General features: G+C 40.6%; 1 protein-coding gene and 1 long non-coding RNA gene across 7 annotated transcripts; both read left to right on the top strand.

Moving 5' to 3' along the window:
* Positions 1 to 3,268: 3,268 nt before the first annotated feature.
* Positions 3,269 to 9,235, top strand: LOC143527577 (uncharacterized). Of its 4 annotated transcripts, none has more exons than XR_013134181.1 (6): positions 3,269 to 3,362; positions 3,503 to 3,847; positions 4,103 to 4,172; positions 8,288 to 8,422; positions 8,507 to 8,541; positions 8,710 to 9,235. XR_013134181.1 is itself a non-coding variant. In XM_077022888.1 (6 exons), exons 1-6 carry the CDS (start codon positions 3,299 to 3,301, stop codon positions 8,782 to 8,784), a joined length of 720 nt encoding a protein of 239 aa, XP_076879003.1. In that variant the 5' UTR covers positions 3,269 to 3,298; the 3' UTR covers positions 8,785 to 9,235. The 4 variants fall into 4 exon arrangements, 3 of the variants coding, with proteins under 3 accessions (XP_076879003.1, XP_076879002.1, XP_076879004.1); XM_077022888.1 differs by having other exon boundaries at positions 4,103 to 4,168; XM_077022887.1 differs by having other exon boundaries at positions 4,103 to 4,168; positions 8,671 to 9,235.
* A 6,264-nt stretch (positions 9,236 to 15,499) lies between these two features.
* On the top strand, positions 15,500 to 19,015 carry LOC143527580 (uncharacterized). 3 transcript variants are annotated; one of them, XR_013134182.1, is made up of 6 exons: positions 15,500 to 15,662; positions 16,073 to 16,284; positions 16,568 to 16,642; positions 17,043 to 17,159; positions 17,330 to 17,427; positions 18,510 to 19,015. It is a non-coding gene; the product is annotated as an uncharacterized LOC143527580 (long non-coding RNA). The 3 variants fall into 3 exon arrangements; XR_013134183.1 differs by having other exon boundaries at positions 15,955 to 16,284; XR_013134184.1 differs by having other exon boundaries at positions 15,500 to 15,667.
* Positions 19,016 to 19,299: the final 284 nt, after the last annotated feature.

Genomic DNA, 19,299 nt, shown 5'->3' with positions numbered 1-19,299 from the left:
ACTTATGCAAATGTAAATGTAAACTGCAATGGATCAATAAGGGAAAAATTAAGATATATGCTAATTATGCTTAAAAAAACGTAATATTTGCTACTGTTTTTGTTTCATTTTGAACTGAACTTTGTTCTGAAGTGTTAGGCCTTGTTTAAGAAAATTTATCTTTTGTGTGCTCATGTGGCACAATAGGCTTGTAGAAAATTAGCCTTTGATGTTGTAAAGTAACTTTAAATAAACCTTAAATTAGTAATTTTGTATTGAATTTGTCTAGCTTTTATATAGCATTCCAGTTCTTGAGATCAAAATATATTATTTTACTTCAGTAATCAATGGCACAATTTACCCCAATGTATTCTCTCCAATGGCACAACTTACCCCGCACTGGGGGCAAGTTGTGCCACGAGACCACTTTTTCAAAAAGCTGTATTTCGTAAATACTATATTTCACATCCAAAGTGACTGATTCCAGGGATGTACCACATCCTGAAATATATGTACATATTTTAGTTGGAAGCATTACTGTCATAGTCTCACTTTAAAATCACTTTAAGTAAAAACTGGCACAACTCACCCCACTCTCCCCTAACGTAACTAAGTTACTTTTAAAAGGAGTAATCAGTTATCAGTAATCGGATTACTTTCTCAAGGTAACTTAGCCATCACTGTTTACAGATATGTTACACTCATTTAAGATATGTTTACACTCCTTTACAGACAGACATGTTTACACTCCTTTTAATGCATTTCCTTTATATTCAACTGTTTGCTTTTTTTGTAATGTGAAATGCATTATATCTAGTTATGAATACACAAAATCAATTACATATTCTTCCGCATTATACAGAATACTTACAAGTAATGATGAGGATGAAAATGTACCTCAGCAGAACCATTTTGATGAACATATGAATAAATTATCTTAAGCATAAAGCATTGCACTTAATCCACATTTAAGAACAGAACAGAGGAACATACCCAAGATGTGAATTTATATTCGAGGTCTAGACGGAACACCTCAACATACGACATAACACTGGTTTAATCAGTGAAAACCAATAACATATCACCCATGAAAAACTCCACCCACTCCACCTACATCCAAACACATTACCATATTTCAGTTTTGCATCAACATAGAAAAACGCTAGTGATAATAAAGCAATATGGCATATGTTTCAGTGTAACGCCAGTTATACTAACAATGACCTCCAACTTCGTTACACTTTTAGTTTTGATATTTTTGTACTCTTTGGTCTCCATACAACATACAAATAAACAAAAATCCTTTAGAGGTTTCCTGATTTTAGGTGATTCGGAGCAGGTGATGCAGGAACACATTACAGTTTTGTACTCTGACAGAATTTCAACCAAATAAATGTATAAGAATGTAAACACACCAGCTGCTTTAATGCGAATACTGCACATTCATTCATCCCCCTCTTTATTAGGTAAGTTGTCTTATAGGTGCATTTATAAGTGTGTAATCACATACTGTTTCTCTTTTTTAAAACACAGTTTGTCAGACAACCTCAACCCTGTTTATCACTTCTCAGTTTTGACTGCTAACGGCATGAGATGTAGCCAGCAGCCCTGGTGTGTCTGTGTGACCCACTATATAAAGCCAACAGTGGTTATGTAACCATAACTGTCCAGTGGGAAATATATTGATGACTGATAATGCTGATGTATTACCAGAATATTTGCATATATAAGTTAGATGTTTTTTAATGAAAGGTGAGTGCATATATTCAATTCACCTTTGAATATTTTTGGCCACAGTACTTGGATTTTCAAACCCCCATTTCAAACACCCATTTAAAATTACAAATCACAGGTGATTCATTATAACATTGAAAATCAGATTAACACTTTGCTGTATGTATAAACATTGTATCAGATAAACACTTTGATGTATGTATAAACATTGTATCAGATTAACTCTTTGCTGTATGTATAAACATTGTATCAGATAAAAACTTTGCTGTATGTATAAACATTGTATCAGATAAAAACTTTGCTGTATGTATAAACATTGTATCAGATAAACACTTTGATGTATGTATACACATTGCCTCCTAGTGGAATTACACTGATGTAAACTAGGAGAGCAGCCCTGTATGGGTCCATAGGTAATAAACTCTAGTACTTTAACCTTCAGCTGTTACACCAGCATGGTCATTGTGAACCTTAGACAAATAAGCATTAAAAATAAGCAAGGCGGCGTTACAGATGATGATGTGTGGCAACTGTTAGAACAACAAAAGCACATGGAACATGAAAACGGTACGGTGCGCCCCCTACTGGTCGCCTCTGTCCACCATCCAGTTGTCTTGTTGTGTTGTGTTCGTCCCTCAGGTGGCCGGAGCCCGTGATCCGTCTCACCTGAGGGTCGTTTGTTTGTCTATATATGTCTCGTCTTTTTGCCAGTTGACTGTTGGTCATTATATCCTTGTTTTGGATCGCATCACAGGTTTTCGGTTTGTGCACTTTCTCATTAAACCTCCATTTTCCCTGAGACTTGGCGTGATCGCTTCCATTTTATTTTGCACACCCTGCCCATCACAAAAACAAGAACACGACTGACAGGACCAGAGCAGAGCCAGACTTGACAGATAGTCATACAAGTTATACAAGTTATATATGTGTATCATATTGATCTGAACCATATACTGTTATATGGTCTATATTCTGAACACAGCCTGTACACAAACATGTGTCAGCATTCATGGCCAGTAAACCTGATTCTGATTCTAATTCTGATAGTGTTCATCAAAATAATCTACATGGGTGGAGGTGCTGTATATTGCATTGTGAATATTGTATATTGGTGGGTAAAATGTATTAAATTCCCACTGAAATAAGAAGACAAATAGGACTGGCCCAGTTGTGAGGTGATCACTGTGTTAGAAGGAGAGCTATGCAGGAGCACCTTTTAGATACACTCATACTAGCTAAAAATAGCAGGGTCCACACCCAGAAACATTGAATGACCTTTAGAAAAATAATAAAAAAATAGGCATGCATAAAATACAAATTCAAAAAGATTCCAATGAGTGTTATCAGGTGTTCAGTTAAGAGTATCCTGTATTTTGAAGTATATGGGTAGGCTTTTATTTTCTTTTCTTTTTTGCAAAATGAAAAATGCCCCTTACTCATGTTATAGAAAAGATTAGACTGTGCTGGTGTCCAAACAAGGAAGTAAGGACTTCTGGCAAAACACACCTTGTGACTTCTGACAGCCAATGCAATTCTGTCATTTTTTGCTTTTTCTCAGTTGTTTCTTTTCAAACTGTCTCCTCTGATGTCTGCACATTTCTCTGCAATGATGTTACCACTCTGGATGCTATTTTTACTCTACAAGACATGTATGATACCAAATCTTTACCATTGTTTATAAATCCATTTGTTACTGTACTTTCTGATGTTGTATGAATAGTCAATGTTATTTACTTTGCAGTTTTGTCCATATTTTTCTTTAATAATTTGACTCAGATTCATTTTATAGGTCCTGTTCAAACTACAGAGGCTGTTAAACAAGTCGTCCTGATTAAACCTGGAACAAATCTCACTCTTAACTGCACATTTGAAGAAACATACAGTGATGCTCTTTGCATTTGGTTCAAGCAAAGATTGCAGCAGGTGCCTCAGCAAATAGGAAAAGTGCAAAAAGACAAGTTGGGCATGCTTTCACATACATTCAACAACTCCAGTTTCATAATGGAGTGGATTAATGACAGAATCTCTCTGACTATTCTAAATCCCACTGAAGACGATAAAGGAACGTACTTCTGTGGATTAACAGATGGGAAAGTGGTTAACTTTTTCTCTGCAACATTCGTCAGTGTGAGAGGTAATTACATTACATTTAAACTTGAAACATTTCAAATTAGACAATAACTAAAGCACAAAACATTTGAAATCGTAATGATGATGTCATACTGCAATTTTATAAAGTGAAGAAAAATAAGTCTATTGTGTATAAATTTGAGTCTCACAGTCTGTTTCATAAAAGTTCCTGCTAATGATTCAGTTCTACACGTGTTTAAGCACGTGAGGGAAACCAGGATGAACTACAAGCTGAGACTGTTTGTATTTTATTGACCAGAACATCCAGAGTTAAACCAAACAGAGTCTGACATGACAGGAATAGGGGTGGATCAACACAAAACAAGCAAGTACTTTGCTCTTTGCTTCAAATAAAATTATTTTCACAAAAGCCGACATTTCAAGGTTCTGTACGGTGGCCAGCAGTGTTTTATGAAGGAGTTACCTTTCTAGTACAGAAATATGCACATTATATAAAATATTATAGTGTGAAATATAAATCAGAAGTTCAAGGAAAGTTCAAGGAAGTTCTAGGAAAGTGGTCCTGCAGGTGTCTTAGTTGACTTGGCTGTGTGGCATGGTCCAGCTAGAAAAAAAAAATCAAACAGTAGAAATGAAGATGTTTTATTCCAGGTTAACCTTGTATGTGGAGTGATTCTGTCCATCATAAAGACAAATCGTCCCAATTCCAGCCTTGCTGAAACAACAGCAGATCATCTGACGACCAGGTGTTGGGCCAGGATAGAGGTTCTTCTAGCTGTGTGCAGCCTCAGCCCTTCTTCAGTAGGGTGGGTGGTGTGCACACCCTCCCCACACTGCATTGCACTCACCCTGCGTCATCCTGTACTTCCTGTGTGATATTCAAATGAGTTTGCAGTCATCCTGGTCAGTGGAGAGATGTTATCTCCTGCTAGGAGTCATCCTGGTCAGTGGAGAGATGTTATCTCCTGCTAGGAGTCATCCTGGTCAGTGGAGAGATGTTATCTCCTGCTAGGAGTCATCCTGGTCAGTGGAGAGATGTTATCTCCTGCTAGGAGTCATCCTGGTCAGTGGAGAGATGTTATCTCCTGCTAGGACTCATCCTGGTCAGTGGAGAGATGTTATCTCCTGCTAGGAGTCATCCTGGTCAGTGGAGAGATGTTATCTCCTGCTAGGAGTCATCCTGGTCAGTGGAGAGATGTTATCTCCTGCTAGGAGTCATCCTGGTCAGTGGAGAGATGTTATCTCCTGCTAGGAGTCATCCTGGTCAGTGGAGAGATGTTATCTCCTGCTAGGAGTCATCCTGGTCAGTGGAGAGATGTTATCTCCTGCTAGGAGTCATCCTGGTCAGTGGAGAGATGTTATCTCCTGCTAGGAGTCATCCTGGTCAGTGGAGAGATGTTATCTCCTGCTAGGAGTCATCCTGGTCAGTGGAGAGATGTTATCTCCTGCTAGGAGTCATCCTGGTCAGTGGAGAGATGTTATCTCCTGCTAGGAGTCATCCTGGTCAGTGGAGAGATGTTATCTCCTGCTAGGACTCATCCTGGTCAGTGGAGAGATGTTATCTCCTGCTAGGAGTCATCCTGGTCAGTGGAGAGATGTTATCTCCTGCTAGGACTCATCCTGGTCAGTGGAGAGATGTTATCTCCTGCTAGGAGTCATCCTGGTCAGTGGAGAGATGTTATCTCCTGCTAGGACTCATCCTGGTCAGTGGAGAGATGTTATCTCCTGCTAGGACTCATCCTGGTCAGTGGAGAGATGTTATCTCCTGCTAGGACTCATCCTGGTCAGTGGAGAGATGTTATCTCCTGCTAGGACTCATCCTGGTCAGTGGAGAGATGTTATCTCCTGCTAGGAGTCATCCTGGTCAGTGGAGAGATGTTATCTCCTGCTAGGAGTCATCCTGGTCAGTGGAGAGATGTTATCTCCTGCTAGGACTCATCCTGGTCAGTGGAGAGATGTTATCTCCTGCTAGGACTCATCCTGGTCAGTGGAGAGATGTTATCTCCTGCTAGGACTCATCCTGGTCAGTGGAGAGATGTTATCTCCTGCTAGGAGTCATCCTGGTCAGTGGAGAGATGTTATCTCCTGCTAGGAGTCATCCTGGTCAGTGGAGAGATGTTATCTCCTGCTAGGACTCATCCTGGTCAGTGGAGAGATGTTATCTCCTGCTAGGAGTCATCCTGGTCAGTGGAGAGATGTTATCTCCTGCTAGGAGTCATCCTGGTCAGTGGAGAGATGTTATCTCCTGCTAGGAGTCATCCTGGTCAGTGGAGAGATGTTATCTCCTGCTAGGAGTCATCCTGGTCAGTGGAGAGATGTTATCTCCTGCTAGGAGTCATCCTGGTCAGTGGAGAGATGTTATCTCCTGCTAGGAGTCATCCTGGTCAGTGGAGAGATGTTATCTCCTGCTAGGACTCATCCTGGTCAGTGGAGAGATGTTATCTCCTGCTAGGACTCATCCTGGTCAGTGGAGAGATGTTATCTCCTGCTAGGACTCATCCTGGTCAGTGGAGAGATGTTATCTCCTGCTAGGACTCATCCTGGTCAGTGGAGAGATGTTATCTCCTGCTAGGACTCATCCTGGTCAGTGGAGAGATGTTATCTCCTGCTAGGACTCATCCTGGTCAGTGGAGAGATGTTATCTCCTGCTAGGAGTCATCCTGGTCAGTGGAGAGATGTTATCTCCTGCTAGGAGTCATCCTGGTCAGTGGAGAGATGTTATCTCCTGCTAGGAGTCATCCTGGTCAGTGGAGAGATGTTATCTCCTGCTAGGACTCATCCTGGTCAGTGGAGAGATGTTATCTCCTGCTAGGAGTCATCCTGGTCAGTGGAGAGATGTTATCTCCTGCTAGGAGTCATCCTGGTCAGTGGAGAGATGTTATCTCCTGCTAGGAGTCATCCTGGTCAGTGGAGAGATGTTATCTCCTGCTAGGACTCATCCTGGTCAGTGGAGAGATGTTATCTCCTGCTAGGAGTCATCCTGGTCAGTGGAGAGATGTTATCTCCTGCTACTCTCTTGTCCCCAGTATGTGGTGCTTAACTTTGTTCTTATGAATCAAAAATAGTGTAAACATAACACTGTAAAAAATGGAATGCAGTGGTTGCAAAACACAGAGATAGATAGATAGATAGATAGATAGATAGATAGATAGATAGATAGATAGATAGATAGATAGATAGATAGATAGATAGATAGATAGAGAATGGATGATATCCTCCATCAGCTGTGTAAGCAAATGAGATAAGCAAATCTCTTACTACATTGCACAATATTTACTGTTTATACATATTGTATGTCTATATAAAGATCTAGTGTGTGTTTTCTGGCCCCAATAGTAAACCGTGTGGTAAACGAGGGCTTTTCTGAGTTACCAGAGACTTCCTGTTAATACAGACCAATCTGGCTATTCTGCTCTGACGGCTTTTATAGAGAAAGAGTCTCCACCCAATGAAATGGCAGTGGAGGTCTAATTTGTAATAAAAATGTATCTTCAGATGTGACATTCACTGATTTATTTATAGATTGCAATAAAATTGCAATAGAAAAAACAATGTGGATAAACACAGTGAGGGTAAACACAGTGTGAATAAACATAGAGAGAGAGAGAGAGAGAGAGAGAGAGAGATTAACTCACAGTGTTTCCAGAGAACCAGGATGTCTCAAACGTCTCAAATGTTTCCCGTTTCTCTGGAAATGTTTTTTTTTTAGTTTTTTGTGTACTGCAGTTTTTTTTTTACTTTAGCAGTTACTCATCTGCAAAACTTATTTATTTATATATGATCAATTTTCTCATGTATTGATTTATTTATAATTTATTTATATATAAATATATAGCTTAATTTGCACATTATAATTTTATTTTCTGCTGTCCACAGTTGTAATGAAGTGTCATGAACTCCATGTTTCTTCTTTCCCGTCTACCATCACATATGAGAGTCTGTCTGATAAACACATTGTTGGAAAGCGAATAACATGAAAAATATTTTTTTTTAAAAAAGGTTAATTTTTAAGGTTAAGCATTAAATTTAATTACCAAGCACAGTAAAAAACTGTGTGGCTTTCAACAACGATATTCAGACTATGACACCAGTAATCCAATCACAATTCAGTACACTATTATATCACACTTGGTCAAATCATATAAAATATAACACAAGCTTTAACAGCCTCTACACTCTCATACTAAAAAAGCAGTAAGCATGTCCTGCTCCTGACTGGCCCTTACATGAGGTTTTATTTGAGTTACCACAGACTTCCTGTTATCATGTTATGGCTAATCTCCTCTGACCTCTTTTGTGTAAATGCAGTTTCCACACAATTAAACTGCATCTCAGTGGATGTGCCTGGTATTTCTCACCATTCTGTGAGAATACTGAGTATGACAATCCCAGATGAACAGTTTGTGAAATGCTCATACTAGCATGGCTGACATGGAGTGACATGTACATGTGTCTAGTTTTGTACTACACTGTCTTTCATCAGGTCCCACAACTCCTGCTGCAGATCCACAATACCAGCATGTTGTGCTGCTGGTGATTCTGTGTCTGGCACTGTGTGTGTCTGTAATCTGGAATCTCACTGTATGTTCCTTCAGCTGGACAAGAGAGGGCTGCAGTGGTGAGTTAATTCAGCAGAACAAAATGTGATTTATTACCAGATGGTCCAACATCTGACATCTGTTTCCTTTTTCACCTCAATCAGACACCATCAAGAAGGGAGAGAGACCACATGACCAGGTATGTCACTACATGCTTCTATCACTGTACCTGGATCAGTTTTAATTTAACTAAATTCACCCAGTTGATGTTGTACTTGTTTTTATACCTGTGGGGCTCCAACACAACTTCCCTTGTTTGCTTGTAAAGGATCCTGGTACTAAGCAGCTCTGTTATGCTGCATTACAGAACTCTGAGAACCAGATGCAGAAGATATGGAGTCAAGGAGATGAGTTCACCCATGTGAGGTTCTGTCCTGTTTGACTGTAGCACCATTTTACTGTTCACCCCATGTGCTGGCATTCATTTATCAATAAGGAAGTTAAATTCACTTTCCATAAGCTCATTGAATCAAAACAAACAATAAAAAACATGTCCACAACCTCTGCTGCCCTCCACCTCTGATGTCCTCACCTCCATCTCAGCCTGGGAGACCTTTGGGTCCTCTGATTGTATTGCAACACCTCCCTGGCACAGCTCACCTTGAACTTCCCACTCATGTTTGACATAGTCTAAATTTTATTTTATTCTTTACAACACAAGTGTTCTATAATTTGGTTGGGTGCGTGTTAACTGGATGGACGGGTAGACGGACTTTAGTGCATTTGTAGTGACAATGAAGACTTCCTCTAGAAACATGTAGAAATGCATGAACATTTTTAAAACTATAAAAGCCTTTGCTTGTGTTTTAAATGTTCAGAGGGTGGATGCAATGACCAATAAACAATCTGTTATTAAGACAAAAAGAGTTTCTTTGGTGTTGACTTATCCAAGAAATAAAACAGTGGCAAATATTATACTTAAACACTTCAGAATCCTCCAGCGTGACGCAGTCTGCATCACTATTTAAGGATCATCCATTAATGTCTTACAGACAAGACAAAAACATCAAGAGTAATGTAAATGACCTAGATGTGCTACATGTAAATATATTAACACAGCCACTAAAATAACTGGCAGGATCAATTGTCATCACCCATTCAACATCATGCATTGCAGTGGGAGTGGTTTACTTCATTACTTACAAGTGATGTAATCAGCTTTATATTGGAGAGACCAAGAGAAGACTTGCTGATCTGTTTGTTGAACACCTTCACACCATCAGGCATTTCAATACTTATGGAGACTGGACACATCTTCTTGCATGGACAATAAATAGAAAAATAAATTTTCTTCCCTATTAGAACTTGAGAACTTCATGGAGCGAATGTTATGATCTAAACTTTAGGTTTCAGTGTGGGGTCTCTGATATCGGACACTATGCAAGATCAAGAAAGTTACATGTTCTAAAGCATTTATTTCGTGAACTCACATGACCTGATACTTGTATTGTCCTCGGGTGAGGTACTTAGCGCTAAGAACGTATTGAGAAACTCACCCCTGTTCAGTACAAGGAACTAATCCAAAACAAATCTACTTAAAAGAGTTTCCAAAATCATGAGCACACAAAATAAATACCCTGCCTTTCAGAGAAAGCTTCATATAAGAAAAAAAGTTGAAATACAGCATAAATAAAGGCTCAGTTATACTTCCGCGACTGACCGTACCGCTCAACACCGCACACTGTGTATGAACCTATGAGAGCGGCGGAAGCGTTTATACTTGAACTAGAATAGATCCAAATTAAGGATATAATGACCAGCAGTCAACTGGTACAAAGACAAGACATATATAGGCAAACAAACGACCCTCAGGTGAGACAGATCACGGGCTCCGCCCGCCTGAGGGACGCACATGACGTCACCAAACAACAACAACAACAACAACAGCCGCTGTGAACGGAGGCGACCAGTAGGGGGCCGCCTCACCATGACACTTGTATTACATTTACAAATATGAGCCTCTTCTCATTCCAGGACGAAACAAGAGATAACGTGAAGACGTTAAGATTGGGCGTTTGAAAATAAACTACCTTTAAATAAAATATATGCTAGCAACAACAGCCGCTGTGGACGGAGGCGACCGGTAGGGGGCCGCCTCACCGTGAGAGACCCCCCCACCAAGCCGCACTCCCCTCCACTGGGTGTGTGGCACACAGCGGCTGCACACAAAACACGAAGGGGCAGGAAGGCAGGGATAGGCAGGAACACACCTCCTGCAACATAAAACACACAACATTACTCAGCTCACCTCCCTGGGCGGGACCCAGGACCGACCGGGCCGTTCACAACACAAAACCACGCCCCGGTCGGTTGCAGGGCCCTCACGCCCTAACCGGCCTTCAGCCGGTGAGCCCCACAGGTGTGAGGACGAGGGGCTACGGCTCCTCTCTGGTCCCTCGTGTATGTGTGTGTGTGCAGGCTACCTCTCCAAGGCGTGGCTACTTCACCTCCTGGACCTACCTCCTCCCAGAGCTGACCCCTGCCTTCTGCTAGGGGTCACCCCAGCCTCCTGGGGAGCCAACCCCTCCCGGGGCCCCTCATCGCAAGGTGGACTCCTCCACCCAACCCAGGAGCGCCAGAGACCGAGGCCCAGAGCACCCCCGAGGCGGGCTGGGGAGCAGCCCCAAGGGCCTCCTGGTCACCCCAGGCAGGAAAGAGGATCTCCATCCCCAGCAGGAGCTTTTCAGACCGGAGCCCCATGGTCCCCAAACATCCGGGGGCCCCAGCCCTCTAGGGAGGGGCTCTTCATGACCGGGCTCCGGTCACCCCACAACACAAGGGGGCTCCTGCCAGGTGGGGATCGCCACAAGGTCCAGGAACACCACCAAGGAGAAGCACCTGCACAGAGAACAGAACACACACACACACACAAAACACAAACGCGCCCTATCCTATTCAGGGCCTCCTTCGGGAGCGACGCCCTCTGTGCCACACCCCGTGGCATGGGACCACAGCCGGTCCCCCCCCAAACACACATTTAAGGGGAGGAGCATGTGTGAAATTACGTTTAACATTTCACAAACACGCTTGGACAAAACACACACGCAAAGACTAGACAAACAAAACGGTGTACAAACAACGAACGGAACGGGACCCATACGTGCACGCTCGGTAAGACAGTAACGCGCCGCTCAGGTTCGCAGTCGCTCCCCCACACAAAACACAAGACGACGAGGGAGCGAGGCGACAGTGACGAGCGGCACCCGCGTCACACATGAAATATTCAACACAAACACAAACGAGCGACGCACACTGACCAACGTTACCGTTCATACGTACACACCAACACCACACAAGACAAAGAGCTTACCCAGGGAGACTGCCCTGGTCCTCGCTGTGCCACACACACAACACGAGCACGGCGGAGCTCTTCCAACAAACAAACAACAAACACGAAGAGTTTTCCCAGGGCAGACAGCCCGTGCCACAAACACAACACAAAAGCACGGCGGAACTCTTCACAAAACACCACACAGACAAACACTTACCACGAGACATGACCACGAACGAAGGAGAAAGTAAAAGAGACTGGCAGCTTCCGAAGGGTGGCTGGTCATTCTGTGACGGGCAGGGTGAGCAACTAAAAAGGAAGCGATCACGCCAAGTCTCAGTGAAAAAGGATGGTTTAATAGAAAGTGTGCAATAGATCCAAATTAAGGATATAATGACCAGCAGTCAACTGGTACAAAGACAAAACATATATAGGCAAACAAACGACCCTCAGGTGAGACGGATCACGGGCTCCGCCCACCTGAGGGACGCACACGACGTCAGAAAACAACAACAACAACAACAACAGCCGCTGTGAACGGAGGCGACCAGTAGGGGGCTGCCTCACCATGACACTTGTATTACATTTACAAATATGAGCCTCTTCTCATTCCAGGACGAAACAAGAGATAACGTGAAGACGTTAAGATTGGGCGTTTGAAAATAAACTACCTTTAAATAAAATATATGCTAGCTTGGTAACTAAATTAGCTATCGGAGCCAATTCTATCCAAACTAGCAAATATTTAAGTATACATGAATACACCAACAAACGTTATGCAATACACTTATTCATCTGCTGTTACCAAACACATTACCATCGATTGTGCCAGTTTCGATGCACGAACCCTCGCGCCTGTCGCCACGTGTAAAGTTTAAACCTAGCTTAAAGAATTTCAGTGGTACTTTTAAACATGACTGGGGCCTGATTTCCTGTTGGTTATTCTTGCAACTCTGAAGACAATAGACATGCATATAATCTCTCAGTGGAAACTGGGCGGGGTGTTGAGGGTGCTGCTATTTTTGACTATAGGTGCTAATCTGAAACCACAGTTTTGTTCACACTTGTGGTGCCTGAAAGTTTAGATGAACTCGCCACACATATTATCAGTATAATAATAAATCACTTATGTGTCTGTATGTGTTTTGTCACTGGGTTATTTAGGTTTGTAAACAGCTCTGAGTATTACACAGGAACATAAGGTTAATTAATATTACTGATATACATCACACAGTAACACAAGTATTACTGACATACATCACACAGGAAAGCTGTACAAAGCAAACATGCAAGTTATGCAAGTCCTGTACATATCCCTCAAGTTTTTTGTGTGTAATATAGATATTACATTATGAGGGCATTCATCACAGTAAAACAAATTACAGAGTTGTCTGAGTTCAAGCCCCCATTGAACAAGCCAAAGGGGAAAATCTCCCAAAGATCATGGACACCACAACAGGAACAAATCAACCAACAAAGAAAATAAACAACCAGAACAACAACAAAGAACAACAAAAAAAACAACAAAGAACAAAATTAACAACAGGAAGAATAACAGAAACATATTCTAGAAGTCCTAATCTGTGTTTGCTGAGTGTGTGTTTGAAACCCAATGCCTTCGTTCACCTGTTTCCTGCTCCGTGCCGGGGCGGGGGTGGGTCGCTAGCGCGGGGCTGGGCTGGGGGCGTCCTGGGGCTGCTGCCAATCCTTGCTGGTCCAGCCATTTGCCCCCGCCGCAGAGGGTGTGTTAGTTTAGATGAATGTGTGTCTTTGTACTTGTCTCTTTTTGTATAGGTAGATGAATGAGTATGTGTTGGGGGGGGGTATATATGGGTATATGTGTATATATTGGGGTGAATGTGTAAGTGCATTTGTGGGTGTATATATGTCCGTAAGAGTGTATATTGGTGTGGGTGAATGTGTGTGGGAGTGTATGTTTGTGTGGATGTACATGTGCGTGTAGATGTATATATGTGTGAGGGTTGTTGAGAAAATTAGTCTTTGCTTAGCAATCACATTAGCAAAAGTAAATTTTGCTCATCAGTAAAAGTGATATTAAAATTAGATATACTGTATAATTGCTAATTAGATAAATAATTGCTGCCTTAAATGTTTTAAGCTCTATATTTTGAGAAGGGCAATTCAGCCTGTTGTTGCATCAGAAAATACTTTGGTCTAAGGCAAGTGTTATACTCTTGTGAAGTGTCTGTAGAATATGTTCTATACTGATAAGCTCCACAGAAGGTGACATGCACCAACTGCCTGTAAGGACACCCTATTAGGTTGGGACACAGTGGACATGAAATAATGCAGAGTCATGCATGTACGTTCAGAACTCTAACTATGACCATGCAAGTGGACTGAAGGGGTGGAGCAGTAGTATATAAACCTGCTTGTTACCAGTTTACTTTAGATCTCTCTGATGTAACTGTTAGGATGTGAGATCCCCAGAGATATCTCTGTTTTAATAAAGGCCGGGTGGGCGGGTGGGATTCCCGGGTCTTTCTCTGCCTACCTCTGGCCTCTGGGGGAATGTTGTCACAGCTTTCTACCCTTACTGCCAAGTACATTCTGTACATTTATACTATGTTGCACTTACGTAAACACACACTCACACATAAAAAAAAAAAAAGAAATCCAATTGGTGCAGGAGTGACCCAAGAAAAGTCACCCTGTTTGTTTAGAGCCCCCATACTCAAATAGCAGCCCGCGGGCCTATCTATTTCGGGCCTGCGAGCTGTTTTGAATAATGTTTTTTTTAGGAATCTTTTTTTTCAATCGCATTACCTATTCTTATTTTGAAATCGCGCACCGCGATCTCAAGACGATGCCAGGGATTGCCTCTATGGCAACAACAAACAGGTAGCAGACGCCCAAATGTGTTCAACACCCCCCCCCCCCCCCCCCCCCCACCGTCATATGGCCCGTCATCATTTCTATTTGAGTACCCCTGGTCTAGAGCCTTCTCTTTTATGGGGGAGGAGCCACAGAAGGGGAAGTGGTCAGGAGGTGGGAGGAGCTATAGTAACTGAGGTTAAGCATCAAGGATTTGAGGTTAACAGAGCCCAAATGATCTCTGGTGGCCAAACAGACTATAAGAAAAAAGACAGAGTCCTATGAGATTTGTTGACCAATGAGATTTTATCTAATGAACCCAGCAAGATGATGTAAAATGGTGATTTTGTCAGTTAATTCTTAGCAAGCCTTCCAATTCCTTACAAGATCTAACTTATATAGCATCATTTTTATGTTATAATTTCCACCAGATGTGGTGCAGCATTAGCCAATCATGTTCCACCAGATGTGGTACAGCATTAGCCAATCATGTTCCACCAGATGTGGTGCAACATTATCCAATCATGTTCCACCAGATGTGGTGCAGCATTAGCCAATCAAGTTCCACCAGATGTGGTGCAGCATTAGCCAATCATGTTCCACCAGATGTGGTGCAGCATTAGCCAATCATGTTCCACCAGATGTGGTGCAGCATTATCCAATCATGTTCCACCAGATGTGGTGCAGCATTAGCCAATCAAGTTCCACCAGATGTGGTGCAGCATTAGCCAATCATGTTCCACCAGATGTGGTGCAGCATTAGCCAATCATGTTCCACCAGATGTGCATTAAGGGGCAGTAGTACAGGAAGAGTGGCACAATTTATGAGCTAAAAAAAGCTTTAATAACAACAATAAAAACAACAGCAGTAATAAAAAATAATAATATAAACAAAATGTTCATTTCAGCCCTCTGTTCTTTTAACGTACATGTGTGTTCGGCTTCTGCACGTGGCCAGACAAGGTTTGAAGACAACAGGACACAACAGGACCTTGTGACTTTTACCAGCCAATGAGATTTTGACTCATGAAACCTCAATGTTCATGAAGTTTGGTGAGTTTGTCAGTTTCTCTGTCAGTCTCCTCTGATGTCTGCACATTTCTCTGCAGTGATGATACCCTTCTGGATACTTATATTTTTTCTCTACAAGACATGTATGGTACCAAAACTTTATCTGCGTTTATAATCACATTTGCAGCTGTAATGTTGAATTAATAATCAATATAAATTATATGCAGTGGATGCAGTTTTCTTCACATTTTGTCTCTATTTATCTGACTCAGTTTCATTTTATAGGTCTTGTTCAAACTACTCAGCGAGCACATTTGTGGCTGTATTTTCTGATGTTGGATTGATAATATATATTACATTGGTTTATATTATAGCCTGGGATGCAGTTTTACCCGCATTTTCTTTCTTTTTTTCTGACTCACTTTCATTTTGTAGGTCCCGAACAAACTACAAAATATACTACACGAACAGTTATGAATGATTCTGGACAGAAAATGACTATTAACTGCACATTTAACCAACTAGGCAGTGACAGTCTTTGCATTTGGTACAGACAGAGACTGAAGCAGGAACCTCAACAAGTGGGAAAAGTTCAACAAAACAAGATGGGCATAGTTTCATATCCATTCAACAACTCCAGTTTCATAATGGAGTGGACTGATGACAAAATCTCTCTGACTATTCTAAATCCCACTGAAGACGATAAAGGAACGTACTTCTGTGGCTTAACAGATGGAAAATATTTTATATTTTCCCTAGCTACAGGTATTTACATTTCTTTTAGACTTCTCAACATTTTAAAATAGACTATAACGTGCAAAACACTTGTAATCTTAATGTTAACATCATACTTTAATTTTATGAAATGGAAAAATAAACATTTTTGTTCCGTAGAAATGTAATGATTTTTGGCCTGTGGACTGCACAGTGATTAAAGATACATTTTTTATAAAAGTTCTTGCTAATTCTTCAGTTCTACACGTGTTTAAGCACGTGAGGGAAACCAGGATGAACTACAAGCTGAGACTGTTTGTATTTTATTGACCAGAACATCCAGAGTTAAACCAAACAGAGTCTGACAGTGCAGGAATAAGGGTTGATCAACACAAAACTGCCCTTAAAAGCAAGTATATTTGTGTCTCATTTGATAAAATGATTATCACAGATGGCTACCTTTCAAAGTTCTATATGAGTTAGCCTATATTTGTTTAATCAAGTTTAATAATGTTTAATAATAATAATGATGTTAAACAAATGTTTAACAACAAATGTTAAATGTTGTTTAACAATAATGATGTTAAACAATGTTAAACAAATGATGTTCAATAATGTTTAATGCCTTTTCCAGAAAAATAGGACACCAAGATAAACTATAAAAATGTATATATATTTATACAGTATAGTATATTTACCAGGATATCAAGGATCATACACATCAGTTCAGTGCATCAAATCTCAGCATTAGAGTCAGTTCCCCAAGCAATAATCAACAAACATTTGATTTTTTACAAATTGCTTTACAGTAAACCTTGCAGGTCCTGAAGTGATCTGTGTTGGAGCAGTGTTGGGAGTGTGTGTGTGTGTAATCACTGCTCAAGCCATAATCATTTGGAAGATGAAACACTCTGAACATGATAATGGTGAGTGTTCACAAAGGACAGGAGGACCAACCTATTATAATTCACCACTTCATACTATATTTATATTTAGGAATACTGAAAATATTGGTAAGAATTCTGCAATAAACTTGGTATACAGATAATATTCACTGATCCAGCTACAATTAATACTGTATTTTCACCAACCACAGTGAGACCTCAACAAGATGTGATGGAGAAAACAACCAATCAGGTAGAACTTGTACAGTTGTCTGTGACGCTGGGACAGAACCAGCAGGAGGCAGAGGCTGTGAGTGAAGTGGTTTATTATCCATATTAAACATAAAACAAATACTGTGGCCAGTAGGCAGGACAAACACAACAAGGTAGTCAAATGAGAGGAGAACAACAGAAAGAGAATGAGAGAGTGTGCTCTGTGATGAGGTGGGCGTGCGTTCTCGTGTGTGCGTGAAGATGAGCGCCCTCTGGTGGCGTCTAGGCTGACCCACCATTTTTTCATTACATTATTAAACATAGTTTATAGTTTTCATCTTATATGTGGCATTAGTTGACATAAAAACTCAAGACTAAAATAAGTATTATTATTATTATTATTATTATTATTAATAATAGTAATAATAATAATATTAATAATAATAATAATAATAATAATAATAATAATACATTTATTTTGTATAGCGTTTTTCACAAACCCAAGGTCCCTTTACATGATAATCATCATTTAAATATTTATAATGATTAGTACCATGCTAATCATAAATATGATAGCAGTAGATGTTATTGACGAGGGTGTAACGATCAAATCTGCTGAATCTCACATTATGTAGCCTACATGTTTTTAATTGCTTTGTTTCAGATATAATAGGTGATGTAAAGAACAGAGTAGGACCTCTTGTAATGTTAATCATGCACAAAGATCTGTAATTTTAGTCTAATAATAAATAAACATCTGTGAGTGTAATAAAGTTATGCATTTAAAGTAAATGAATTTAGTGTCATGTCTACTTTTAAATCTCTTTCATCATTTAGTAAGTAATGTGTCTGGATCTGCTCAGTCCAGATTCCTGTGGTTCACATCTATGGTGCTGATGGAGTTTATAACTGTGCTGTAATTACTGCAGGATCGACACACATGCATGAGTGTGGTGTGGTGTTGTTGTATGAGACTAATCATATATATATGACAACAGTAGCTGTTAGTGAGTGTTTCTACCCTGATATAATCTGCTGTATGAGACAGACACACTGCAGTGGTGTAGAGGAGGAGGAGAAGGAGTCTCACTGTCTCTGTGTCTCACACTAGTCGTCCTGTTCTACATAAGACTCAGAATGACAGTGATGTTCACTAAACATTATTGTTCATTCCCACAGCAACATGATACTGAAGAGTTGAATTATGCTGCCATTCATTTCAAAGAGAAGAAGACCAAAAGAGGACAGGAGAAGAGAGGACGTCCTGAAGACAGCGTCTACTCTGAAGTGAAACGTGCAGCTCTTACTGACTATCATCTAGATTATTAGCTCTCTTCCTCTCTAGAATCATAAGGGAAGTCTGGATACATTCTCTCTTTACTGGAACATGCAGTGTTGGAAAAGAGGTGCTGTTCAACTCTGTACTCTCTACGTCTTTATTCCCTGTTCAACTCTGTACTCTCCACGTATTTATTCCCTGTTCAACTCTGTACTCTCTACGTCTTTATTCCCTGTTCAACTCTGTACTCTCTACGTCTTTATTCCCTGTTCAACTCTGTACTCTCTAAGTCTTTATTCCCTGTTCTGATGTTTTCTGATCTTTGATGTATATTTTGTTTCTTCTGGTTCATTCCAGCTTTACCAATAAAGTTTCACATTTATCTCATGTGACTTTGGCCAGCCAATGAGATTCGGAGTTATCAGATCTGCGAAATCATGATGTTATATGTTGTCAGCTACTTCTTTTCAAACTGTCTCCTCTTATGTCTGCACATTCCTCTGTAATGATGATACCAGTCTGGATAATTAAAGTGGACAAATAACAGGAACACTGACTATTCTAAATGCTGATGGAGATGATGCAGGAATGAACTTCTGTGGAGTGAAAGATGAAGAGGCAGTTATATGTCCCTCTGCTGAAATGACATGAAAATGTAATGCATCAAAAAAAAGTAATGTTCAGTTAAGT

The sequence above is a fragment of the Brachyhypopomus gauderio genome, chromosome 11 (genome assembly GCF_052324685.1).
Source record: "Brachyhypopomus gauderio isolate BG-103 chromosome 11, BGAUD_0.2, whole genome shotgun sequence".
NCBI classification, from domain to species: domain Eukaryota; kingdom Metazoa; phylum Chordata; class Actinopteri; order Gymnotiformes; family Hypopomidae; genus Brachyhypopomus; species Brachyhypopomus gauderio.
Note: the sequence above shows the minus strand (reverse complement) of the source record. Positions and strands in the feature narration are given on the sequence as shown.